A 27,942-nucleotide genomic window follows, 5' to 3' on the forward strand; every position below is an offset into this window, starting at 1 on the left:
ATCAACTTAGTTATAGAACACTGTAATAGGTATTTGTAGGCTTTAATTAAATTCTGCTTCAGTCTCGCGCTCGTGATTGGTATCTTCATGATATGAGCACGGGTCTACTCCACTAATAATCCACAGGTGTTATCTGTTAGGTCAGTTAGCGGCAAGATTTGACCAGTGAGTAGTATAATCTATAGAAATTAATTGGACATATTCAATGTTCTTGAGGTTTACCTAATTTATCTTTATCGCGTGTTGAATTTTCAGCCCCAGTTTGTAGCAAAGATGTTCCGCTTTTTCAATATTCTGCCAGCCCCTCTGCAGGTATATCAAAATGTTGTTTTTGTTTGTGTTAACGTGTACCCCTCATTTGTTTTTCAAGCAAACATCTCCGGACAGTCGTTATGCGACATTCTAATAGAACATACTGTATCTTCGACTAAAGTTTACTTTTCAAACCTAGATGTGCGTGAGATCAATTTGCATTCACCCCGTACCCGACGTTACTGAGGATGAGAAAAGGGCGAAAATTCAAAGCTCTAATATAGAACGAGATTTGTTTGAACAAGCCAAGCTTGAGGTGAACGTGATCAAAATATTGCTACTTGGTAAGTTTGTGTGTGTTGCAACAACCGTGTCTCACACAATTTCGTATTATTATGTATGGAAATCCGAGACTCCTAAATATGCAATGTTATCTTTGGTATGGTTACTTGAGACCGATGGTTACTTAATGCCAAAATGAAAGGAGTTTGTCTGGGTGGGTATAACACACATTTCTAGAAACACAGTGGATAATTATAATTTAGGCTACTTTTGAACTACTTTTATCTACTTTGCAACTACTTAGCGTGTTAACTAACCCTTCCCAATTATGTGAAGTACTTAAGAAAATATACTTTCAAGTAGGCCCTCCTGCTGTAGTTTGTGGTATCTGTACTTCACTATTTATATTTTTGACTACTTTTACTCCACTACATTCCTAAAGGAAATGATGCACTTTTTACCCCGTACATGTTCCCTGACACCCAAAAGTACTCGTTACGTTTCGAATGTTTAGCAGGACAAGAAAAGTGTCCAATTATCAAGAGAACATCCCTGGTCATCTCCTGCCTCTGATCTGGTGAACTCACTAAACACAAATACTTTATTTGTAAATGTAAAAGTGTTGGTGCTGTGTTTGCTTAATATGAGGAATTTAAAATTATTTATACTTTTGATACTTAGTTACACTGCAGAAATCACCCTGCCATTGGTTGCTAAAACTCTAATACACCGAACAAAAATATGAATGCGATATGCAACCATTTCAAAGATTTTACTGAGTTACAGTTCATATAAGGAAATCAGTCAATTTAAATAAATTCATTAGGTCCTAATCTACGGATTTCGCATGACTGGGAATACAGATCTGCAGCCATTGGTCACGGATACCTTAAAGAAAGGTAGGGGCGTGGATCAGAACCAGTCAGTATCTGGTGTGATCATCATTTGCCTTATGCAGTGCTTAGAGTTGATCAGGCTGTTGATTGTGGAATGTTGTCCCACTCCCCTTCAATGGCTGTGCGAAGTTGCTGAATATTGGTGGGAACATGAACATGCTGTTGATCCAGAGCATCACGAACATGCTCAATGGGTGACATTTCTGGTGAGTAAAGTCTGGTGAGTATGCAGGCCATGGAAGAACTGAGTCATTTTCAGCTCCCAGAAATTGTGTAAAGATCCTTGCTACATGGGGCCGTGCAGTATCATGTTGAAACATGAGGTGATGGTAGCGGATGAATGGTATGACAATGGGCCTCGGGATCTCTTCATATTCAAATTGCCATCGATAAATTGCAATCGTGTTTGTTGTCCATAGCTTATGACTGCCCATACCATAACCCCACCACTGGGGCACTCTGTTCCCAATGTTGACAACTGCAAACTGCTCACCCACACACTGTCTACCATCTGCCCGGTACAGTTGAAACTGGGATTCATCCGTGAAAAGCATACAATTCCATCGTGCCAGTGGCCATCGAAGGTGAGCATTTGCCCACTGAAGTAGGTTACGGTGCTGAACTGCAGTCAGGTCAAGGCCCCGGTGAGGGCGATGAGCATGCTGTTGAGCTTCCCTGAGACAGTTTCTGGCAGTTTGTGCAGAAATTCATAGATTGTGCAAACCTACAAATTAATCAGTTGTCCGGGTGGCTGGTCTCAGACGATCCCGCAGGTGAAGAAGCTGGATGTGGAAGTCCTGGCCTGGCGTGGTTACATGTGGTCTGCAGTTGTGAGGCCAGGTGGACATACTGCCAAATTCTCTTAAAACATTGTAGGAGGTGGCTTATGGTAGAGAAATTACCATTACATTCTCTGGCAACAGCTCTGGTGGACATTCCTGCAGTCAGCATGCCAATTTCACGCTCCCTCCCAATTGGATGACTTGTGGTTAGAGCGTTGGGCCAGTAACCGGAAGGTTGCTGGATCGAGTCTACAAGCTGTCAAGGTAAAAATCTGCCGTTCTGCCCCTGAGCAAGGTAGTTAACCCACTGTTCCCTGGGTGCCAAAGACTTTGACGATTATGGCAGCCCCCCACACCTCTCTGATTCAGAGTGGTTGGGTTAAATGTGGAGGACATATTTTAGTTGAATACATTGTTGGACAACTGACAAAATATCCTCCCTTTCCCCTCAACTTGCGACATCTGTGGCATTGTTGTGTGTCAAAAACTGCACTTTTTTTTGTGCCATTGTATTGTCCCCAGCACAAGGGGAACCTGTGTAATGATGCTGTTTAATCAGCTTCTTGATATGCCACATCTGTCAGGTGGATGGATTGTCTTGGCAAAGGAGACATGCTCATTAACAGGGATGTACTAAATTCCATCGAAATAAGCTTTTTGTGTAAATGGAACATTTCTGGGATCTTTTACTTCAGCTCATGAAACATGGGACCAACACTTTGTTGTGTTTTTTTGTAGTTGTGTAGTTTGCCTAATTTCAGTTTGTAACAAAATAAGCTGCTCTAGTGTAGAGAATCATTCAACCATCTAAACCCTTTTGAAATATATTTTCCATAATCTTTTGAAGACTCAAAAGAAATTGTGCACATAGAACAGATCTACCGCTTCTTAGACATGCGTTCAAGTAGAGTAATAGAACTATAACTCCTATTTCTACAGTGTGAATTTGGCCAGGTCACCCAAATAGTTACAGCAATTACATTTATTTTTTGATAATTAAGCCTATTTAAAACCAAATACTCTTGAGTCATTTTCTATTAAGTTATCTTTACTTTTACTCAAGTATGAACGTTGGGTATTTTTCCACCACTGACCCTGACCTTAACCATTTTAGCTACCCATTTGCCTAACCTTACCCCTTTAACCGAACTCCTAAACTTAACCCTAACCTTATAATGCAAACGGTTGATAGATAATTTAGAATCTCAGCATGTACAACTTTAGCATTTTAGCTAATTGTCAACTTTTGAACTACTTGATACTTTGCAACTACTAGCATGTTACCTAACCCTTTCCCTAACACTTCCTTTAACCTAATTCCTAAACTTACCTCTAATGTTAGCGAGCTAGCTAACCCTTCCCCTAACCCTTTAACCTAATTCCTTAACTTACCTCTAATGTTAGCGAGCTAGCTAACCCTTCCCCTAACCCTTTAACCTAATTCCTTAACTTACCTCTAACGTTAGCGAGCTAGCTAACCCTTCCCCTAACCCTTTAACCTAATTCCTTAACTTACCTCTAACGTTAGCGAGCTAGCTAACCCTTCCCCTAACCCTTTAACCTAATTCCTTAACTTACCTCTAACGTTAGCGAGCTAGCTAACCCTTCCCCTTCCCCTAACCCTTTAACCTAATTCCTTAACTTACCTCTAACGTTAGCGAGCTAGCTAACCCTTCCCCTAACCCTTTAACCTAATTCCTTAACTTACCTCTAATGTTAGCGAGCTAGCTAACCCTTCCCCTAACCCTTTAACCTAATTCCTTAACTTACCTCTAACGTTAGCGAGCTAGCTAACCTTAGCCACCTACCTGGAATTCATAACATATCAAATGTTTTGTAGATTCCTAACATATTGCATGCTTTTTATGAATTCATAACATGTAATAGAAATGGTCATTCTTAACATATCATAGGAAATGGGTGATAGGCATCCACAAATTAATACATACCATACGAAACGCAACATATCATAGTAAATGGGTGATAGGCATCCACAAATTAATACATACCATACGAAAAGCAACATATCATAGTAAATGCGGTGTCTCGGATGTATGTACAGAACAATATGAAATGCTCTGAGACCAGGTTGGTTACAAATCACAAATATGGCCAACCATGTCATTGCAGAATATATTTAATGTGTTTTGTGATTTAAGTTCCCATTAGATTGCACTGATGTGATGACTACTTTGTTCCAGGTGCTACAGAGAGTGGTAAGAGTACCATGGTCAAGCAGATGAAGATCATCCACAGTCATGGCTTCTCCAAGCCAGAGCTTATTTGCTTCAAGGTGCTGTACACTTTACCCTCCTTGTCACAACACATTTGAGAATCTCTGCCATGTTTTTTTTCTTTAAAGGGGATTCTTGTCTTTGTTACACTACATTCTCACTATTCTAAAGAACCCAGACAGGTCCATAGCCTGTTATGATGTTGGCTTAAAAAGGCTGTATTCAACAGTCACGATACCATGATCAACACATACTGCCCTCCATTAATACTGTATGCTTCCATTATGTAAGAAAATGCTCTTACTGATGCTTAATCGAATAGTGTGTTGGCTGGACAGGGCCCTGATGTAGCTGATAGTGACTCCACTTGGGAGATTAGGGAGGGAGTTGTTGCGTCTGGATGTATGGTATGGGAGCTGGGGTTTGGGAAAGGTGATTCTACCTCCTCCCAATCAGACCATGGAGGTAGAAGAGGTTAGGTGTGGTTAATGGTAGCTGTATACTGTTCAAACCATGTTTTTTTTTACTGTGTACAGTCCTTGGCTAGGGGTCTGTAAAGGTGGGTGTTACGTTATTGAACATTTTACATTCACTTAGAACAGGCATGAATATCTGTCTGGTAGAATAGGGAATCATTATTTTTGTTCTATCTGCAGTGTTGTGAAGAATAGCCCAGTCCCAGTGCTCAATAGTCACCCCTCTCTCTCCCTCCCTCTCTGGCTCACCATCCAAAGTATTTAAACTGAGCCCTCCATGAGTGATTCCATCAGACTACTGAACTTTCTCCATTAGCGAACATTTATTGATTTACATGTCTGTCTTGATGTATTCACACTTCATATTTTAGCTGTCATGTATACCGAAATAAAACTCCTCCCGTCACAGGCTGCAGTGTTGGATAACCTCCTGACCTCCATGAAGTTTGTGCTGCGCGGCATGGGACTGCTGAGGATTAATCTGGCCAACAAGAAGAACAGGGTGAGGGAGAAGAGCTAGTAGCTAGTCTTGGAGCATCATGTCATACTTACTGACCACCTTGTTAGAACCTTTTGATTTGACCATTTAAAATACGTAGTTACTCCAGGCAACAGATACATAAACCACAACTAGCAGAGGGTACTAGCCAGAAGACTATTTGTGGTCTTCTATCAAACGGATACATAAACCACAACTAGCAGAGGGTACTAGCCAGAAGACTATTTGTGGTCTTCTATCAAACGGATACAGCCCACATTATTGAAATATGGTCTCTATTCACACCCTCTGGTAATGATGCAACACATTCTGTACCCCCATTTAACACATGTTGAACTAACAGGATCATACAGTGTAACTGGTCAGCCCAGTTTTAGACTTATATTACTGCCCTGAGTCATAGCTTCCTCCTTCTGAAACTGTAGAGCTCAGATGTCACGTTAGATGTCAGCCTTGCTCTGGTATTCTCCTAGCTACGTCCCTAACACGATCACAAGCCATATATTGAAGTTTAAAGGCCTCTTTGCCTCACACATCTTTCTTGACCTCACTAATAACGACAAGTGGACACAGGGACTGGAATTTATCTTCTACATCTGTCATTATGATTTAGTTGGGTTGTTCATTAGGACCAAATGGAAGAAAAGACTGAAACCGAGAGGGAGTACCTGGACTAGTCCAATAAGAAACACTAATTTCACATAGCAAAACTCAAATAAAAATAGCATATGTCTTTCATTTCCTAATTAACAAGACCCAAGACAGCACATATTCATCATATAACTAGAGCAATGCCATCGGGGGTATGCCAAATAAAAATGTGATTGACATTTTATTTTATTCACATTTTCAAACAGTCCATTTATATTTTCCAATGGGGTCTATACATTTGGATGAGTTTTCTTTTTTTGTCTCGCCTGATTAGCCTTGTTTCACTGCTAAAAATAAAATTAAACAATCTATTGTTCAGCAAAATAACAACACAATGTCAAATACAGGTAGCCTAGTCAAATAATTAACATCCAATCACATTAACCGTTATTCTCTTGCAGGAATTCCATTAACGGTCGTATGTAGCTGCTGCTCATGTTGGCATCTGTACTGATGGTGCAAAAGCCATGACAGGGAGACAGAGGAGTGGTAACGCTCGTGCAAGCAGTTGCTCCCGACGCTACTTGGGTACACTACAGCATCAACCGAGAGGCTCTTGCTGCCAAGGGAATGCCTGACAGCTTGAAAGGTGTTTTGGACACTACAGTGAAAATGGTTAATTTTGTTAAAGCAAAGCCCCTGAACTCTCGTATTTTCTGCACTATTCAAAGATATGGGCGACGACCATGTAACGCTTTTACAACATACAGAAGTGCGCTGGTTATCAAGAGGCAAAGTATTGACACGCTTGTTTTTTTAAATTGAGAGACAAGCTTAAAGTTTTCTTTACTGACCATAATTTTCACTTGTCTGACCGCTTGCACGAAGAAGAGTTTCTCATACGACTGGCCTGTCTGGGTGATGTTTTTTCTCACCTGAATGATCTGAGTCTAGGATTAAAGGGACTATAATTAACTAGTTGGAGCTGTTCTCTGTCTGCATTAACAAGGACAACACAGGTCTTTTCCATTATTGTATGATTTTTTTGTTGTGTGCAAATGAACTCAAGCTTACGGACATTATCAAATGTTATATAGCGAAGCACCTGAGTGAGTTGGGTGAATAATTACGCAGGTTCTTTCACGATACGGATGATACAAACAACTTTCATGCCCTGCCTCCAGTCCACTTACTGATAAACTGAACAAGAAAGCCTCATTGAAATTACAACAAGCAGTTCTATGAAAATGGATTTTAATCACATGCCACTGCCAGATCTTTGGATAGGGCTGCGCTCAGAGTATCCTGCCTTGGCAAATCGCAATGTTAAGTCACTGATGCCCTTTTCAACCACGTACCTATGTGAGAGTGGCTTCTCGGCCCTCACTAGCATGAGAACTAAATACAGGCACAGACTGTGTGTGGAAAATGATTTAAGACTGAGACTCTCTCCAGTACAACCCAACATTGCAGAGTTATGTGCATCCTTTCAAGCACACCCTTCTCATTAACCTGTTCACAATTTTTGATGAACAAATAAGGTTTTATATGTAAGATGGTTAAATAAAGAGCAAAATTATTGATTATTATTTGTTCCCTGGTCCTATAAGAGCTGTTTGTCACTTCCCACGAGCCGGGTTGTGACGACAACTCACACTCATTCTTATGTTTTAATGTATCATTTTGTGTGTGTGTGGGGGGCAGGCTTACAATAATGGCAAAAAAAAACATTTTGAGGGTGCGCTGTCCCTGGTGCTAGAGGGGGTACGCAGCTGGAGATGGATGTTTGAAGGGGTACGGGACTATAAAAAGTTTGGGAACCACTGCCCTGGAGTATCGGTGACCATGAAGCCCTCTTCCTGTTGTCCCCATGCAGGCCCATGCCCGCTCTGTGCTGTCCTGTGGCCAGTGTTTCGGGGAGGACGGGGAGCTGCTGCAGTCTGTGGCCCTGTCTTTCTGTGCTCTCTGGGCCGACCAGGGTGTGAAAGCTGCAGCTGCCAGGGGCTACGAGTTCCAACTCAACGACTCGGCGCTCTAGTGAGTAACTTACATGTAGTGTTGTCACTGTACTCAGTATCACAGTTCTCTGAAGTATGAGCATGGCAAGGAACCAACATACGGAGCGCACTGAATTTCATGATGAAACAGTGGAAGTTTATAGAAATGCTGCGTTTTGGTATCAATTTCTATTTGAATCAACCTCTGTTGGAGAGCGAGGTGGGGGCAGTGTTGTCTTTTTCACTGTCGTCACTCGCATCCTATAATTGAAGGTATAGCAGGAAGCATATGACATAAAGCAGGTTCTTTAAGGCTCAGAGTGTAATAGTCTGTCTCATGGCTGCTTTTCTTCTTTGCCATGGGAAATGAAGAACCGTGCTACTGGTGTCGTGACGCGTGTTCTATCTGCGCCGTCCCACCTCATTCAGACTGACTGGACCGTGTGGATCCTCCCAGGTCTTACAAGGGAAGCCTTTGCTTACTTCCTCCTCGATTATACACATAATGGGACTGTAGCAAAAAATACATCCGTCACAGGAAATTATTCTCCTGACATTTTGCTGAATTGACATTTTTAATTGGTCGTTCATTATAATGTCATGCCTGCGGAATATCTTTGTAAACGTGGTTGGTTAAAGGACATGGGGAAAAAAAGACATGAGAATTAAGTTTGAAATGCTTGTGTGTCTAGTGAGCAAGTGAGGAGATGATAACTGGCGTGTTGTGATTGGGATAATTGGTTAAAAGATTCCTGACTGTCTGCGTTATGAACTAAGCAGCGGCCAAGTGTTCTGCTTCACAGCAATTCAGCTTTACTTTACCCACCACCTGTTGGGCAGTTGTCAGTAAGGTGGCATTAGAGGACTATGTATGGGTAAGGTGGCATTAGAGGACTATGTATGGGTAAGGTGGCATTAGAGGACTATGTATGGGTAAGGTGGCATTAGAGGGCTATGTATGGGTAAGGTGGCATTAGAGGGCTATGTATGGGTAAGGTGGCATTAGAGGGCTATGTATGGGTAAGGTGGCATTAGGGGGCTATGTATGGGTAAGGTGGCATTAGGGGGCTATGTATGGGTAAGGTGGCATTAGGGGGCTATGTATGGGTAAGGTGGCATTAGGGGGCTATGTATGGGTAAGGTGGCATTAGGGGGCTATGTATGGGTAAGGTGGCATTAGGGGGCTATGTATGGGTAAGGTGGCATTAGGGGGCTATGTATGGGTAAGGTGGCATTAGGGGCTATGTATGGGTAAGGTGGCATTAGGGGCTATGTATGGGTAAGGTGGCATTGGGGGGCTATGTATGGGTAAGGTGGCATTGGGGGCTATGTATGGGTAAGGTGGCATTGGGGGCTATGTATGGGTAAGGTGGCATTGGGGGCTATGTATGGGTAAGGTGGCATTGGGGGCTATGTATGGCATTGGGTAAGGTGGCATTGGGGGCTATGTATGGGTAAGGTGGCATTGGGGGCTATGTATGGGTAAGGTGGCATTGGGGGGCTATGTATGGGTAAGGTGGCATTGGGGGGCTATGTATGGGTAAGGTGGCATTGGGGGGCTATGTATGGGTAAGGTGGCATTGGGGGGCTATGTATGGGTTTGCCAGCCCGAGGGGTTGGCGGTGGATCCACATGTATTGTGGCGTTACCCAGCTCCAATTTAATCTGCACCAGTTTATTCTCGATTTGTCCTCTTTTTGAATATACTCCTGTATAGTAGACTGCTTATGTAGATGGCTACTTAAACACCATGGCGTCATTCTCTGTAGTTGGAGGTATGTGTGCGTTTTACATGTTCCTAAAACAGGCCCCTGCCCTGAACTGAGGTTATGCTCAGAATAGTTTTTATTGTTGTTCTGGTGGCATAGACACACATCCTCTCTTGTGGGGGTTGATCAGAGGCGTTTCTAAGCATGTGATATGATGGGACATAGCACCACGTCCTTGGGGAGGACGCAATTTGGCGCTTCATGTGAAGCGCGGCGGGTTTTTACGACATTTTGTTTCAAGTGTCATCAAATCTCAATTTAGTGCCTCTTTATGCCTTGTTTTCAGGGACATTACCTTTGCTGAATGGGGTGTTGTTCAAGTGAAGTGTGGATTATGATGATGTGGGTTTGGGTTAATGGCAGTAGCATTCTGCTCTCTTTAGTTATTTTTCATACTGATGTTGTGAGTTTTATTTGATAAAAAATCTATTTAATATAATGTGCCCTTATTTTACCAGGTAAGTTGACTGAACATTCTCATTTACAGCAATGATCTGGGGAATAGTTACATGGGAGAGAAGGGGGGGAATTAATGAGCCAATTGGAAGCTTGGGATGATTAGGTGGCCATGATAGAATGAGGGCCAGATTGTAAATTTAGCCAGGACACCGGGGTTAATCCCCCCCCCTACTCTTAACAATAAGTGCCACGGGAATATTTAGTGAAGACAGAGTCAGGACACCCGTCTAATATTCCATTCAAAAGACTGATCCCTACTCAGTGCAATGTCTCGGTCACTGTCTTGGGACATTGATATTTTTTAGACCAAGGTAAGAGTGCCTCCTCCTGGCCCTCCAACATCCAATTGTGCAAGTTCTCCCATTTCAAAAGATGAGAGGCCTGTAATTTTCATCATAGGTACACTTCAACTGTGACAGACAAAATGAGAAAAAAAAATCAGAAAATCACATTGTAGGATTTTTAAATTTATTTATTTGCAAATTATGGTGGAAAACTTTTGTTATTGACCAAATACCTATTTTCCACAATTTGCAAATAAATAAATTAAAAATCCTACAATGTGATTTTCGGGATTTTTTTTTCTCATTTTGTCTGTCATAGTTGAAGTGTACCTATGATGAAAATTACAGGCCTCATCTTTTTAAGTGGGAGAACTTGCACAATTGGAATGGAGGGAGGGAGGGGATGGGTGTGCGTGCATCCTTGGTGGGTGACACAATGAGACTGGACCGGAATGTCTGGAATGCCTGGCTCGTGGCGGAGTAGTGCAGCGTGGGTGGGTGGGTAGGAAGGTGGTTGGCGGGAACCTCTCCGTCTCACCCTGGAGGTATCACTTTACAGCGCTTCGTGACATTCTCTACTGCGCCAGCTTGTGTGTGTTGCTTTGTGAAAAGTGCTAATTGCTGTGTGATCAAAAGGTCAGCTCCAATATGTCATGTTATTCCTCCCCCTTAGATCAACACTACTCATTTGGCCTTTCTCTTCTAATGGTTGTCTGTACCTTTTTATTGTGGCATGAGAAGTGACTTGTTGTTTTGACGTGTTCTAATGATGAGTTTTCTCTCTTATGGAAAGGACTTTGCTTTTAGAGCTCTGCTCAAACAGTCAGACTATGGTAACACAGCTATGACGTTATACCTTCAAAGTATTCCAGTAAGAAGCTTGCATTGATATGATAGCTCATGAACCTGATTTGCATACAATGAGTGAAGGTGTGTTGACACGGAACATGCTTTATAATTGTAAAGACGGGTCATTTCCCTAAGGCTTGGTGTGTTTTAACACCATCACAGTTTTGGATGTTTTTGACGATCCCTTATCACTATGGACATCTTCTGACTCAAGTCCCCGTGGATCCTACGGATGAAGTAAGTTTTCCATGAACACGTTCAACACAAAGAATCTCTCACAGAATTATTTTTGTGTGGACGTTTGTCTGATCACCTAGATTAGAATGCTGGTCCTCTGGTGGTGGATCCCACCTAGCTAGACACTTGGTGGACTGTCCTCTGGTGGTGGATCCCACCTAGCTAGCCACTTGGTGGACTGTCCTCTGGTGGTGGATCCCACCTAGCTAGCCACTTGGACTGTCCTCTGGTGGTGGAACCCACCTAGCTAGCCACTTGGTGGACTGTCCTCTGGTGGTGGATCCCACCTAGCTAGCCACTTGGTGGACTGTCCCCTGGCGGTGGATCCCACCTAGCTAGCCACTTGGTGGATTGTCCTCTGGCGGTGGATCCCACCTAGCTAGCCACTTGGACTGTCCTCTGATGGTGGAACCCACCTAGCTAGCCACTTGGACTGTCCTCTGGTGGTGGATCCCACATAGTCCTCTGGTGGTGGAGCCAGCCACTTTGGTGGACTGTCCTCTGGTGGTGGATCCCTCTGGTGGTGGACCTAGCTAGCCACTTGGGACTGTCCTCTGGTGGTGGAACCCACCTAGCTAGCCACTTGGACTGTCCTCTGGTGGTGGAACCCACCTAGCTAGCCACTTGGACTGTCCTCTGGTGGTGGAACCCACCTAGCTAGCCACTTGGACTGTCCTCTGGTGGTGGAACCCACCTAGCTAGCCACTTGGACTGTCCTCTGGTGGTGGAACCCACCTAGCTAGCCACTTGGACTGTCCTCTGGTGGTGGAACCCACCTAGCCACTTGGACTGTCCTCTGGTGGTGGACCCACCTTGGGACTGTCCTCTGGTGGTGGAACCCACCTAGCTAGCCACTTGGACTGTCCTCTGGTGGTGGAACCCACCTAGCTAGCCACTTGGACTGTCCTCTGGTGGTGGAACCCACCACTTGGACTGTCCTCTGGTGGTGGAACCCACCTAGCCACTTGGACTGTCCTCTGGTGGTGGAACCCACTGTCCTCTGGTGGTGGAACCCACCTAGCTTGGAGTCCTCTGGTGGTGGAACCCACCTTGGACTGTCCTCTGGTGGTGGAACCCACCTAGCTAGCCACTTGGACTGTCCTCTGGTGGTGGAACCCACCTAGCTAGCCACTGGACTGTCCTCTGGTGGTGGAACCCACCTAGCTAGCCACTTGGACTGTCCTCTGGTGGTGGAACCCACCTAGCGAGCCACTTGGACTGTCCTCTGGTGGTGGAACCCACCTAGCTAGCCACTTGGACTGTCCTCTGGTGGTGGAACCCACCTAGCTAGCCACTTGGACTGTCCTCTGGTGGTGGAACCCACCTAGCTAGCCACTTGGACTGTCCTCTGGTGGTGGAACCCACCTAGCTAGACACTTGGACTGTCCTCTGGTGGTGGAACCCACCTAGCTAGACACTGTCCTCTGGTGGTGGAACCCACCTGTCCACTCCTCTGGTGGTGGAACCCACCTAGCTGTCCTCTGAACCCACTTAGCTAGCCACTGGACTGTCCTCTGGTGGTGGATCCCACCTAGCTAGACACTTGGTGGACTGTCCTCTGGTGGTGGATCCCACCTAGCTAGACACTTGGTGGACTGTCCTCTGGTGGTGGATCCCACCTAGCTAGACACTTGGTGGACTGTCCTCTGGTGGTGGAACCCACCTAGCTAGCCACTTGGACTGTCCTCTGGTGGTGGAACCCACCTAGCTAGCCACTTGGACTGTCCTCTGGTGGTGGAACCCACCTAGCTAGCCACTTGGACTGTCCTCTGGTGGTGGAACCCACCTAGCTAGCCACTTGGACTGTCCTCTGGTGGTGGAACCCACCTAGCTAGACACTTGGTCTGTCCTCTGGTGGTGGAACCCACCTAGCTAGACACTTGGTGGACTGTCCTCTGGTGGTGGATCCCACCTAGCTAGCCACTTGGACTGTCCTCTGATCTCCCACACTCCCAAATGACTGCTTAATTTAGTTATTTCTCTCCCATCTGTCTCTCTGTCGCTCAGTACAAGTTACTCATTAAACTGCCTCGGAGACCATATACTCATACAACTCATCATTTTTGCATACACTACCGTTCAAATGACTATTGTAGCTGGAAACGGCAGATCTTTTTAAATGGAATATCTACATAGGCGTACAGAGGCCCATTATCAGCAACCATCACTGTGTTCCAATGGCACGTTGTGTTAACTAATCCGAGTTTCTAATTTTAAAAGGCTAATTGATCATTAAACCCTTTTGCAATTATGTTAGCACAGGTGAAAACTGTTCCGATTTAAAGAAGCAATTAAACTGGCCTTCTTTAGACTAGAGTATCTGGAGCATCAGCATTTGTGGGTTTGATTACAGGCTCAAAATGGCCAGAAACAAAGACTGACTGACTTCGGAACTCGTCAGTCTATTCTTGTTCTGACAAATGAAGGCTATTCCATGCGAGAAACTGAAGATATTGTACAATGCTGCGTACTACTCCCTTCACAGAACAGCAAAAGAGGATTGGGAGGCCCCAGTGCACAACTGAGCAAGAGGACAAGTACATTAGTGTCTTGTTTGAGAAGGAACTTTGCCTAGAAGGCCAGCATCCTGGAGTCGCCTCTTCACTGTTGATATTGAGACTGGTGTTTTGAGGGTACTATTTAATGAAGCTGCCAGTTGAGCTTTTCTATCATAAACAAGGACATTTCTAAGTGACTGCAAACATTTGGAGTGTAATCTCAATGTAGTAATTTTATTTTTACTCCGTTATGCACTGATTAATGCATCAATAAAATATAATTTTGAACATAATTCACAATGTTGGTATTATTTTTTAAATCAACATTGTTCTTCAGTTAAACCATTTACAGTCTTAAAGCTGTTTTTGTTTCTTTTGACTGTCGTTTCCTCCATCTGCCTTTCCCAGTTTCTTTGAGAACATAAGTCGGATCATCTCTCCCAGATACATTCCCACTGAGACGGACGTCCTGCGGGTGAGAGTGCGAACCTCCGGAATCATCGAGACTCAGTTTCCAGTCAATCACATGGTTTTCAGGTAAGGAATGGTTTTCACTGGCTCATGTGAGAATTGCCTTGTCTAAACCAGTCCATAATTCATCTACCCATGAATCTTGTTCAATACATTCATCGTGCTTTCTAAATGTCTTACTTCAGAGTATAACTAACAACTCTGTTATAATGACGCCATATGTCATAAGACCATGACACCCATTGATACCTTGAGAAAATATTCTGTGTGATCATACATTCTCAGTTCAGTGTCATCGTGTTATATCTGTGGGTGGTGTTGTGAATGGGTTTGTGGTATGGCTGTTTAGAGCGGGTCTGTGTCATACTGACAACACTACATGATTACAGGCGACGGGGTGATATTTCAAAAATAATTCTGCTTGCCAACTTCCTCTGATCGTCATCTTGTGGTTCCTTGAGTATGACCATTTTCAAATGAGCATTATTATGAATGTCCATAGTGCTTCATCTCAAACCAATAGAATATTCTGTATTAACTCATTTCTAGTAAACTGTTGTAGTATCAAGACGATGTCCCCTCTTCGCATCACGTATGTGTATGAAAAGCCTCTAAGTCTGGTGTTTCAGCTGTGTGTGATTGTAAAAATGGCTTCAGACAAGTTGTCACCGTTTTCCTGGCTTCTTGGTCTCCTGATGGACAGAGAGGAGAACTGTGCAGGAAGATTGTCGGTGAATCACTATCACGTCATAAGAGAATGTCATGTATTCTAGTTCTAACCGATGGGAACCACTTTCCCAACATGCAGTACTGTTTTCCAGAGGCTTGAATTCATAACTACAAGCGTTCCCAGACGTGCTCCACCCCAGTGTGACTACAAAAATGACCGTTGGGCATGACGTGACTATTCCTCGAAAAATAAAAGGATCTCTCGGATGTCTACCGTGATTTTAATATGTACTACAGGGGCAAACAGAAATGAAGACATTTGGCTTGTCAGACACCTTCCTCAGAGCCATGAATTAATCTTTGTTCTTTTTTTTGGCTTGGCTTGGCTTGGCTTGGCTTGGCTTGGCTTGGCTGACATGGAGGGGTGGGTGAAACTTAGTGAATCATACCGCAGCCATATAACTTTGTTCCCACAATGTGATGCCATGGACAAAGGGCACAACATTGCATAAATGGATGAAGGTAGCTAAGAAAATTAAGGAATTTTTGTACTCTATTGGTAATATGCTAATATATAGTTTTAGTTTTGTGTTTCTATGGAACCATGTATTTCTTTTTACTTTTCCAAACCTCCCTCGGTTTAATTTCTTCAATAATGAAATGTATGCGTTTTAAATCAAACCCCTAATTTCCAAACCCCCCTCGGTTTAATTTCTTCAATAATGAAATGTATGCGTTTTAAATCAAATCCCCTTACATCTGCATGACGTTTCTTGAAATCTCCATGCAATATCAATGCCTCTAACCTCCCAGTCAAATGTTTTTATTCAATTGGTCTTATTGAATGATGAATGTAGCCAAATGTTTCACATGTGAATAATAGCCAGGGGAAACTACGTGGGCAGTGAAGGTGGAGTTTGCCATTGTAATGAGTACTGTAGAGCCGAGGGTGAAATATTATTCCCCGCTTGCAAAATGACTGTGCCCATTGAAAAACAATTTCACAAAAACGTGGGGATGCATTTGTGCAGCTCAAGTTCCATCTATGAATTTGAGTGGTTACATTTCACCACCTCTATCCTTCAGCTTTATAGCAAACCAAGAGCGGGGCTTCTGTTTGACTGAAAAACAAATGTATGTTTCAGTGTAGTAAACAGTTGAGTATGCCTTGTGATTTTCAGAATCATTTGTTGGACTTTTCTCAAAGTGTCTTGGTACACAAAAGGAGCATGCTGATCTCCAGGGTGGGAAGGGGTTGGGTTATAAACCAGCCCTGCTGATTTCCCTACTCTCTGGGCTCTAATGTCCCATGGTGGCCCCATCTGGCCCTTCTCACGACTTAGCGAGGGGTGCCTGAGGAGTGCTAGCAGACACCCCCTCACAGCTGCAAGGGAGGCGGCATACTGAGGAATGAATCGGACCCATGAGATATTGATGTCCCTCGCTCATGCACTCGCTCTCTCTGCGCTTCTGAGAGAGAAGGAATAGCAAGAGGTTTCCTCCTAATGGCCACTAAATCCCCTCCACACCCCTTCTCTCCTTGCTGATTCTCCTTGTGCTGATTCTCCTTGTGCTGATTCTCCTTGTCTCCAGCCTTCTGAACACGTCATGTCATCATGCTTCAGCTCCACTCTTGTGTATTCCACGTAGAACCATGATCAATGACACTACCAGGTATTAGACGTGGATACCGTTGGTTGTGAAACAGAACTTCAGCAACATTAAATGTCAACTTTAATTTTTTTCTGATCACAACAAGCAAAACTTTTATGAATGTGTATCAGAGACCCAGTCATGTAGCAGTCTTGTAATGGTTCCAAAAATACTCTACCTCAATGACTTATCTCAGGGATTGCTGCTGTAGCCTGGTAGTCCAGTAATTAGCTAACTCCTCTCTGTGATGTGTGTTTGTTCATTGTATGACATGACACCTATGGAAGAGTTGTATGCCGTATGGGACCAGGCTGTATGCCGTATGGGACCAGGCTGTATGCCGTATGGGACCAGGCTGTATGCCGTATGGGACCAGGCTGTATGCCGTATGGGACCAGGCTGTATGCCGTATGGGACCAGGCTGTATGCCGTATGGGACCAGGCTGTATGCCGTATGGGACCAGGCTGTATGCCGTATGGGACCAGGCTGTATGCCGTATGGGACCAGGCTGTATGCCGTATGGGACCAGGCTGTATGCCGTATGGGACCAGGCTGTCTTTGCGCTGCCCGGTTTTAAAACAGAATGTGACCCCAGAGACACGACGTAAGTTTATCTGACAAGGGTAGTGTAATCACACTCCTGGCGACAGTCAGATGCAGGTTGGTCACTATCACAATGACCTGTGCCACCAAGACCCTGAGCTTCACAGGGATTCAACATGGAATACTACTTTTCCAGTTCGAGAGTTTAAATGTTTTACCCAGAATGCTCTACTCCTACTCTGTGCTTTAGACAATCCTCAGTTGTTGGTTACAGCACATACAATAAGGGACCAGACTGCTACTATCTTGTTGTTCCTCCCTAGAGACTGGAGTACAGTAGGCCTATTCCTGTGCTCCAGTGTTTGCTGGTGTCGCTGGGTGTAATATACTCTGAACAGAAATGTTTCATATGCACAAAAAGCTTCTTTCTCATTGAGTGCACATATTTGTTTACATCCCTGTTAGTGAGCGTTTCTCCTTTGCCAAAAGAATCCATCCACCTGACAGGTGTGGCATATCAAGAAGCTGATTAAACAGAATAATCATTACACAGGTCCACCTTGTGCTGGGGACAATAAAAGGCCACTTTAAAATGTACGGTTTTGTCTCAATTCAATGCCACAGATGTCTCAACATTTGAGGAAGGGTGCAATTGGCATGCTCACTGCAGGAATGTCCACCCAGAGCTGTTGTCAGAGAATTCAATGTTCATTTCTCTTCCATAAGCTGCCTCCAACATCATTTTAGATAATTTGGCAGCACGTCCAGCCAGCCTCACAACCGCAGACCAAATATATGGCATCAAATCAAATCAAATTTTATTTGTCACATACACATGGTTAGCAGATGTTAATGCGAGTGTAGCGAAATGCTTGTAGTCATGTGGGCGAGCGGTTTGCTGATGTCATCGTTGTGAATAGTGCCCTATGGTGGTGGTGGGTTTATGGTATGGGCAGACGTAAGCTACGGATAACGAACACAATTGCATTTTATCGATGGCAATTTGAATGTACAGAGATACTGTGACGAGATCCTGATATTGTCTTGCCATAACTCCACCTCATGTTTCGCCATGATAATGCACAGCCCCATGTCACAAGCATCTGTACACAATTCCTGGAAGATGAGAAATGTCCCAGTTCTTCCTTGGCCTGCATACTCACCAGACATGTCGTCATGAGCACGTTTGGGATGCTTTGGATTGACGTGTACGACAGCGTCTTCCAGAATCCCATTGATTTTGGAACTCATTTCCCTTGTGCCTGACACCTTGTGTGGACAGAAGGACAAATCAATGAAATGTGGAAGTTGGAAACATTTGTGACGGGCGGGTGTGAAGTTGTTTATTTTTCCAGTCAATTATGTTCAACATTCTGAACTATTTTCATGCATTTGAATGGATCTGTAAGTTACTTTGCTTCATTGATGTTGATCACATTTCAAGATGACACAGGATATAATTAGTGAAATTGAAGTTCTGTTAACAACGACATTAAATAAATATTGTTTTTCTTACCACATGTTGCATCTGGCCACTGCTGCCAATAACTCTCTCCCCAAGTGACTGTACCAATCTGTCAAATCTTTCTTCAGCTTTACATCAGTTACATGAAGTCTGTCCACTGTTCATACACTATTTATGGTGTTTTGCTTCAGTGCTTTCAACCTTTTCAACCTCAAACTTACAATATCCCCCGTGGAGGGTGATGTACATATTTTACAAGTCTTTGGAAATTAAATGATTGACACCAGAAGCTGTAGCCTGTTAATTTGTGTTGTCACCTCATGTCTCCAAGTTGTGAATAAAGTTGTCTGTCTGCCTACCTACAGGATGTATGATGTGGGCGGCCAGCGGACCAAGAGGAGGAAGTGGCTCAGCTACTTTGACTGTGTCCGGGCCGTGCTGTTTGTTGTGGCGCTCAGTGACTACGACATGACCCTGACGGAGGACCGCTCTATGGTAATAGATAGTAGATACCATATAGCAGAAGGTAAGGGAGTTGGAGCTGTTCAGTCTCAGCTTTGATTAAAAAGTAGAGGGGGATGTGGTGTACCCTACAGTACCTTCTCTACGTCAGAACAATGTAACACACCAGTAGAATGGCCTAAAGCTGTGTATGGTATCATCTAATATTTGAAGTAGTATCTGACAGATTGAGTGAAACTTTGTTTAGATCTTTTATGTCCAGTATCATTGATTTTCTTAAACCCTCCACCCCTTTTATCTGTCTCGCTCTGTTCAAATCTCTCTCTGTTCTCTCTTTCTCCCTCTTAGAACCGGCTACAAGAGAGCCTTGAACTCTTTACCTCCATCTGCACCAACATAGTTTTCAGAAGTACCTCATTGGTAAGTTTTCACATGGAGATTGTCTGACAACACCTACTTAACAAATGTCTGCCATAACACAGTCCTCCGAACTGATTGCCTTTCCCAAACATTGTCACTCTTAAGTAAAACCATTACACACTCAATCAAGGTTACAAATGACTTTGTCCACGTTCGTGATGGTTTCTCCTCTGGCCACTTCCAGTTACCCACATTCAGCTGCAGGTAGAAGTTGCCCTTGTTGACAGATCTAGCATCAGATTAGCCTACCACTCAATTCTTACCTTATTTCAATTATGTGGTTTTAGAGGAAACATCTTCCTGTACTCCCAATGTCACGTGCTTGATGTTGGGGCTGTCTATGCGGTGCGGCAGAGCCCAGGGCCACGTTCAGGCATATCACATATGGAGCTGACGTGATTCCTTATTCTACACGTCAGAGGCCTTCCTGTTCCACATGACACGGCTCCTTCTGAACTTTCCACAGCGTTCAAACATGTTGCCATCGCATCATGGTGTTTCATTGACTGAGATGTATAAATAAAGGTTAAATAAAAGCACAACGCTGTGACCTGCTGAGGGCAGCCCAGTGGATGTAATTAAAAGCCCATGGAGTCCCCAGAGTGCCTCCTGCTAACCACCTCTGCCCAGCCAGCCGCAGGCGGCACAACTGCCTCTAATTGCCTCAGACACAGGCAATTACCACACACGGGTCATAATTGAGGTGATCTCAGTTCAGCTCTGAGGCCAGGAGGACTGTTTATAAAAAGCGTGTAACGAGCTTGTTTTAATTTGTCTCGTTTAGACTGTAAAAGGTTTTAAAAGACGTTTGGACTGTGGATGTGTGAGTCATAATCAGTTTTCAGTCATCGAGTGTTTTCTGTCGTTAATTACACTCAAATATAAACGCAACATGTAAAGAGTTGGTCCCAAGTTTCATGAACTGAAATAAAAAATCCCAGAAATTTCCATGTGCACAAAAATCTTTTTTCTCATATGTTGTGTACAAATGTATTTACAGTGAGTATTTCTCCTTTACCAAGATAATCCATCTACAGGTGTGGCATATCCAAGAAGCTGATTAAACAGCATGATCATTATACACGTGCATCTTGTGCTGTGGACAATAAAAGGCCACTCTAAAAAGTGCAGTTTTGTCACACAACGCGATGCCAAAGATGTCTCAAGTTTTGATCGAGTGTGCAATTGGCATGCTGACGGTAGGAATGTCCACCAGAGCTGTTGCCAGAGAATTGAATGTTAATTTTTCTACCATAAGCCAACTCCAACGTTATAGAATTTGGCAGTGCGTCCAACCAGCCTCAACTGCAAACCACGTGTATGGCATTGTGTGGGTGAGCGTTTGCTGATGTCAATGTTGTGAACAGTGCCCTATGGTGGTGGAGGGTTTATGGTATGAGCAGGCAAAAGCTATAGACAACAAAGACAATTGCATTTTATCGATGGCAATTTGAATGCACAGATACCATGACGAGATCCTGAGGCCCATTGTCATGCCATTAATCTGCCGCCATCACCTCACGTTTCGGCATGATGATGCGCGGCCCCATGTTGCAAGGATCTGTACACAATTCCTAGAAGCTGAAAATGTCCCAGTTCTTCCATGGTCTGCATACTCAAACATGTCACCCATTAAGCATGTTTGGGATGCTGTGGATTGTGTACAACAGCGTGTTCCAGTTCCTGCCAATATCCAGCAACTTTACACAGCCATTGAAGAGGAGTGGGACAACATTCCACAAGCTGCAATCAACAGCCTGATCAACTCTATGTAAAGGAGATTTGTCACTCTGCATGAGGCAAATGGTGCTCGAACCAGATACTAACTGGTTTTCTGAGCCACGCCCACATTTTTTTATGGTATCTGTGACTAACATGTGAAATCCATAGATTTGTGCCTAATGAAGGCATTTCAAGACTGATTTCCTTATGAACTGTAACTCAGTGAAGTCTTATTTTTGGTGTCTGTCTCTGTCGTAGGGCAAGGCCAACCTCCAAACTCATTTCTCTTGTCTTTCACATTTTTAGGTTATGTTACTGGTATCTCTTTCTCTCTTACAAGCTAATGATGTGCGTTTGGAAAGTATTCAGTCCCCTTGACTTTTTCCACATTTTGTTACATTACAGCCTTACTCTAAAAATGAATAAATTGTCCCCCCCCCACATCACTCAACACACACTACCCCATAATGAGAAAGCAAAAACTGTTTTTTACATTTTTGCAAATGTATTAAAAATAAACTGAAATCGCATTTACATAAGTATTCAGACTCTTCACTCAGGACTTTGTTTAAGCTCCTTTGGCAGTGATCACAGCCTCCAATCTGCTTGTGTATGACTCTGCAAGCTTTGCACACCTGTATTTGGGGAGTTTCTCCCATTTATTCTCTGCAGATCCTCTCAAGCTCTGTCACAGCTATTTCCAGGTCTCTCCAGAGATGTTCGATCGGGTTCAAGTCCAGGCTCTGGCTGGGCCACTCAAGAACATTCAGACTTGTCCTGAAGCCACTCCTGCGTTGTCTTGGCTGTGTGCTTAGGCTCGATGTCCTGTTGAAAGGTGAACCTTGGCTCCAGTCTGAGAACCTGCTCCAGAGCGCTCAGGATTTCATCAAGGATCTCTGTACTTTGATCTGTTCATCTTTTCCTCGATCCTGATTAGTCTCCCAGTCACTGCCACTGAAAAACATCCTCACAGCATGATTCTGCCACAACCAAGCTTCACCGTAGGGATGGTGCTAGATTTTCTCCAGACATGATGCTTGGCATTCAGGCCAAAGAGTTCAATCTTGGTTCATCAGACCAGAGAGTCCTTTACGAGCCTTTTGGCAAACTCCTAGCGGGCTTGTCATGTGCTTTTCACTGAGAAGTGGCTTCTGTCTGGCCACTCTACCATAAAGGCCTGATTGCAGAGTGGTGCAGAGATGGTTGTTCTTCTGGAAGGTTCTCCCATCTCCACAAAGGAACTCTGGAGCTCTGTCAGAATGACCATCGGGTTCTCGGTCTCAGTTTGGCCGGGCGGCCAGCTCTAGGAACAGTCTTGGTGGTTCCTAACTTCTTCCATTTTAAGAATGATTGAGGCCACTGTTCTTTGGGACCTTCAATGCTGCAGAAATGTTTTGGTACCCTTCCCTAGATCTGTACCTCAACACAATTCTGTCTTCGACCTCATTGCTTGGCTTTTGCTCTGACTTGAACTGTCAACTGTGGGACCTTTTATAAAGACCGGTGTGTGCCTTTCCAAATCATGTCCAATTGAATTTTCCACAGGTGGACTGGAAACAGGATGCACCTGAGCTCAATTTCGAGTCTCATAGCAAAGGCTCTGAATACTTTAATATTTATAAAAAGAAAAATATATGTAAACATTTCTAAACCTGTTCAGTTTGTCATTATGGGGTAGTGTGTAGATGGAGGATAAACCCTTTTAAAATCCTTTTAGAATAAGGCTTTAACATAACGGTGGGAAAAGGGAAAGGTCTGAATGCACTGTTTATTTGTTACTGTGCTTTTCACAGGTTTGACACCAGCTGTGGACCCTAAATTGAAAAACTATATCAGTGTTTTTGGTTCTCTTCTAGGAAGATATTGTGTGTCATGTGAGTTGGTATAGGTCAGGAGTGACACCGTAGAAGGAATGTATGGGATAGTGTTTAAAGTTTTACTTTTAGACATGCAGCTTTATTGATTTTATTATCTTTGTCCTCAGAAATTGTTCAAATGTTGACATTGATTTAGCCATTTATGCTTGTGCAGTGAAGCTCTAGTCTATCTATCTATCTATCTATGATACATTTTTGTATTGTCATCAAATCTTTTTCAGATTCTGTTAATGAACAAAAGTGACCTCTTCCAGGAGAAGATCTTAAACTCAGGAAGGCATTTGCGACTCTACTTCCCTGTTTACAAAGGTAAAATAATAATATTGGTATCAATTCTAGTGAGTTTTTGCTGTTGTCCAAGTCAGTCAAACCAAAAACGTGGAATTGTACTTGTCAAAGAAATGATGCCTTTTGCATTATTCCTCAAATAATCCATCTGTTTTATTCCTAAAATGATTTAGTGAACGCCATTGCTTTTAGATAAAGCTGTGAAGAGAATAAAATGACCTCTTCACGTGTATATTCTTCTGGTACAGTTGAAGTTTACATACACCTTAGCCAAAAACATTTAAACCCAGTTATTCACAATTCTTGACATTTAATCCTGGTATAAATGCCCCGTCTTAGGTCAGTTAGGATCACCACTTTATTTTAAGAATGTGAAATGTCAGAATAACAATAGAGAATGATTTATTTCAGCTTTTCTTTCTTATATCACATTCCCAGTGGGTCAGACGTTTACATTCACTCAATTAGTATTTGGTAGCATTGCCTTTAAATTGTTTAACTTGGGTCAAACGTTACGGTTAGCCTTCCACAAGCTTCCCATAATAAATTGGGTGAATTTTGGCCCATTCCTCCTGAGAGAGCTGGTGTAACTGAGTCAGGTTTGTAGGCCTCCTTTCTCGCACACACTTTTTCTATGGGATTGAGGTCAGGGCTTTGTGATGGCCTCTCCAATCCCTTGACTTTGTTGTCCTTAAGCCATTTTGCCACAACTTTGGAAGTATTCTTTGGGGTCATTGTCCATTTGGAAGACCCATTTGCGACCAAGCTTTAACTTCTTGGCTGATGTCTTTAGAATTTGCTTCAATATATCCACATATTTTTTTCTTCGTCATGATGCCATCCATTTTGTGAAGTGCACCAGTCCCTCCTGCAGCAAAGCACCCCCACAACATGATGCTGCCACCCCCGTGCTTCACGGTTGGGATGGTGTTCTTCGGCTTGCAAGCCTCCCCCTTTTTCCTCCAAACATAACGAGGGTCATTATGGCCAAACAGTTCTATTTTTGTTTCATCAGACCAGAGGACATTTCTCCAAAAAGTACGATCTCTGTTCTCGTGTGCAGTTGCAAACCGTAGTCTGGCTTTTTTTTATGTCGGTTTTGGAGCAGTGGTTTCTTCCTTGCTGAGTGGCCTTCTAGGTTATGTCGATATAGGACTCATTTTACTGTGGATATAGATGCTTTTACTCTGTCTGTCCTCTTCTAGCCCATGTTTAGCGGACGGAGAGGGTATCACTTCTTTAGTGAATAAGAGTTCAAAGTTCATACCAAGTTGCCATACTTTTAAGCTCATGCTATATTCTGGCTGGTATAGTCGAATTTCATCCTTTCGGCGTGTTGACAGTAATCTTCACGTTGAAATTCGATGTTAATTTCGTTATGTTCTTGTCGTTCAACCAGAGCTCACGCTGAGGTTGGCTTAGTTCTGTAGGTGACCTTGTTCTTTTTAACACGGGGACCGCAAGTTCTCACGTCCTTGGAACAGGAAGTTACATTTTCGTAAAGGGGCTTATATAGGGTTGGGAGAGAGGGCCGTGTTTCATAGTTTACAACCGGTGTCTGTTCACATGGGCGGGGCCACTGAGTTGAGCATAGTTCACTCATGAAAACCATTTCTCTCACTTAGGAGCTAAAATTACATTTCATATTTAAACATTTAAATTGCACAACAATTCCATGTGAATCTGATAACTAGAATGTGTAGACTTTCCAAGATAGTTTTTCGTCCTATCATCAGTAATAATGTCTCAGACTCCAACTGATCTGACATATTCTTTAAGTACCAACGCATATTTTCAACTGGTTAGATTACCCAAATAGGGTTCCGTTTCCCACCATTTGATGTTCCCAGACTCTCTGTTAACAAAGGGATTTTCAATAGTCACATCGGTAGAGAGGGGGAAAAAGGGGAAAGGTATTTATTGGGGTCATAAATCTCCCCCAACAGGCCAACGTCATGACAGAAATAATGAACATATATTTATTAAATAAAGTCATCTATAGCCAAGTAACAATGGGATGTGTGAGAGTGGATGTGTGCATAGATTGTGATAATGAGAGGTGCCAAAACACTCCGCCCACCAACATCCTATTAAATAAAACAAGAGAAAAGAAGTCTGCAGACAGTGGGAGTGTTGGCAAACATTTCTAAAATCCTGTTTTGGTTTGTCTGTGTGTATTGATCAGGGGGAAAAAACACTTTAATACATTTTTTAATAAAGATGTAACCTACCGAAATGTGGAAAGTCAAGGGGTCTGAATACTTTCCGAAAGGCACTGTATATGTCTGGTTTTATGATTATATATTTTAGAGCTCAAAATGTACCCCCTGATTCGGTTTAAGCATTGTTTTAAGCAGTCCAATGTTTTGTATTAAAGTGTGAGAAAAAAACAAGGGGAAAACCAGGAAAGAATTGTGGAATTTGGAAAGACAAACCCCCAGAATTGGGCAAATTTGAAATGGTTTTAAAAGGCTTCACTAACATTTTCTGTGCATGACAGGACTTTAGAGCCTGTCATTTTGCGGAATGTCGAAGTCAATATCGGCTATGCACCCAAGAGGGAAAACGGTTGGGCCGTCCTAGAAGTGTTTTAGTGAAATATAATAATTTTGCCATTGAAGTTTGCATCCAAAGGGACTTAGTCATGCGTGCATACATTTTACCATATGGCTGGTCCCCAAACCCACTATCCTGACATTGCAATGCTCTACCAAGATGCATGACAAGTTTCTAAATGCTTTGTGAAGCCTCAATTTAATGATTTATTAAGCTGTGCTTCTGCCACCCTTTTATAAAGCACAGGTTTGTAATATTTTAACAGTGGGTCATGGTATATTTGACATTGGTGGTTGTCACACAGTTATGCCACTTGTATGAACCCTTTATAGAGCATGACATGCGTTATACATTTATATAGTGTTTAGAGAGGCTATAAGCTGCATGTCATTTTAAAGCTGGGACTGGTTTCTCCATATGGATAATCCCTTCTTTGCAGGCTTTCCTGTGTTACTGTGTTTTCTATGGGAATCCCCCTCCAACATACATCCAGTATCCACATTCTGGTTTACACTGGCACATTCTTTAGACTGGAACTACTGCACTTTTCCCTGCAGCACGAGGGGAATCCTACTCTTAGAATTCCCAATGGGAGTATCAAGGTACAAGACAATGGCTGGGGTTTAAAGTGCACCCTATTCTCTACATGGTGCACTACTTCTGACCAGAGGTCTATACGGCACCATTTCAGACACAGCCACTCGGGAGCCAGAATGTCTTGCCAGGGGGGTTATCATGGCAGACCGATAACACCTCACTTATACACAGCCTCTCTGGTCCTCAGGGCTCAGTAACAGTCTTCTATATTTCACTCTCATCCCTCAGAACTGGAGGTGTGGTAATTAAAATGGAGGTGATTCAGTTGACATCAAGGGGTTGTTCTTTTGAAACATGCACACACCTAACTAATACTGTGAGTCCTTTACATTTAAAAAAAATCTAGGAGCAAGGCTCAGCAGACACTCTGCCGTTATTTTCATTTTTAGGACAGCAAACCCCATTGACGCATGATTGCTACTAATCATGTTTCCTTACAGCACTCTTGTACCAGAGGCAGTCTTTGTAATCGAGTGATGGAGTTGATGATGATGATGATGATGATCTGGAATAAGCTACAAGCCTATAGAGATGGACAGGGGTGGACTGAGAAAATATATTTGCCAGATAATTTGTAACACCAGCTTTTAATTTTTTTGAGGCCCCCTTCATTAGCCAAATGATCACAGCACAAAAAACTAAATTCACTTAAACATGGGCCAGCCCATCAGGCAGTTGTGGGAGATTGAACTTGAAATTCAACTTGTATACTTAACTCAATTGGGTATATGTCACTAACTGAGGGGACTTCTCTGCTACGTCCCCTTATACAGGAGCCGACTGGGACGTGGATGCTGCCTCGCGTCACATCACTGCCATGTTTGTGGCATGCAACAGGACCCCCAACAACCGTGTCTTCCACCACTACACCACCGCCACGGACACCCACAACGTACGGGTGGTCTTCCACGTCGTCATGGACACCATCGTCAAGGAGAACTTGGAGGCGGTCTCGTTGCTATAAGACTTTCTACATTTTATTGATGGATATTTGTTTTTATATAATTTAACATAGGTAATATTTACTAATATGGATGGACATTCCTCATTTTGGAATTTTTTTCAATAATCATGTTGGTGATGACGTGTTTTAATTCAATAAAATATTGTACA

The 27,942-nt window shown here is 43.2% G+C and overlaps 1 protein-coding gene across 3 annotated transcripts; it reads left to right on the forward strand.

The window, feature by feature from the left end:
* The first annotated feature begins 39 nt into the window (after positions 1-39).
* On the forward strand, positions 40-27,942 carry LOC124018956 (guanine nucleotide-binding protein G(o) subunit alpha-like). 3 transcript variants are annotated; one of them, XM_046334288.1, is made up of 11 exons: positions 40-165; positions 256-312; positions 452-596; positions 4,414-4,505; positions 5,332-5,424; positions 7,889-8,049; positions 14,514-14,642; positions 19,273-19,402; positions 19,718-19,789; positions 23,610-23,697; positions 27,603-27,942. In XM_046334288.1, exons 2-11 carry the CDS (start codon positions 274-276, stop codon positions 27,791-27,793), a joined length of 1,140 nt encoding a protein of 379 aa, XP_046190244.1. In that variant the 5' UTR covers positions 40-165; positions 256-273; the 3' UTR covers positions 27,794-27,942. The 3 variants fall into 3 exon arrangements, with proteins under 3 accessions (XP_046190244.1, XP_046190243.1, XP_046190245.1); XM_046334287.1 differs by having other exon boundaries at positions 147-312; XM_046334289.1 differs by lacking the exons at positions 40-165; positions 256-312; positions 452-596 and adding an exon at positions 1,606-1,636.

The sequence above is a fragment of the Oncorhynchus gorbuscha genome, unplaced genomic scaffold (genome assembly GCF_021184085.1).
Source record: "Oncorhynchus gorbuscha isolate QuinsamMale2020 ecotype Even-year unplaced genomic scaffold, OgorEven_v1.0 Un_scaffold_591, whole genome shotgun sequence".
NCBI lineage: Eukaryota > Metazoa > Chordata > Actinopteri > Salmoniformes > Salmonidae > Oncorhynchus > Oncorhynchus gorbuscha.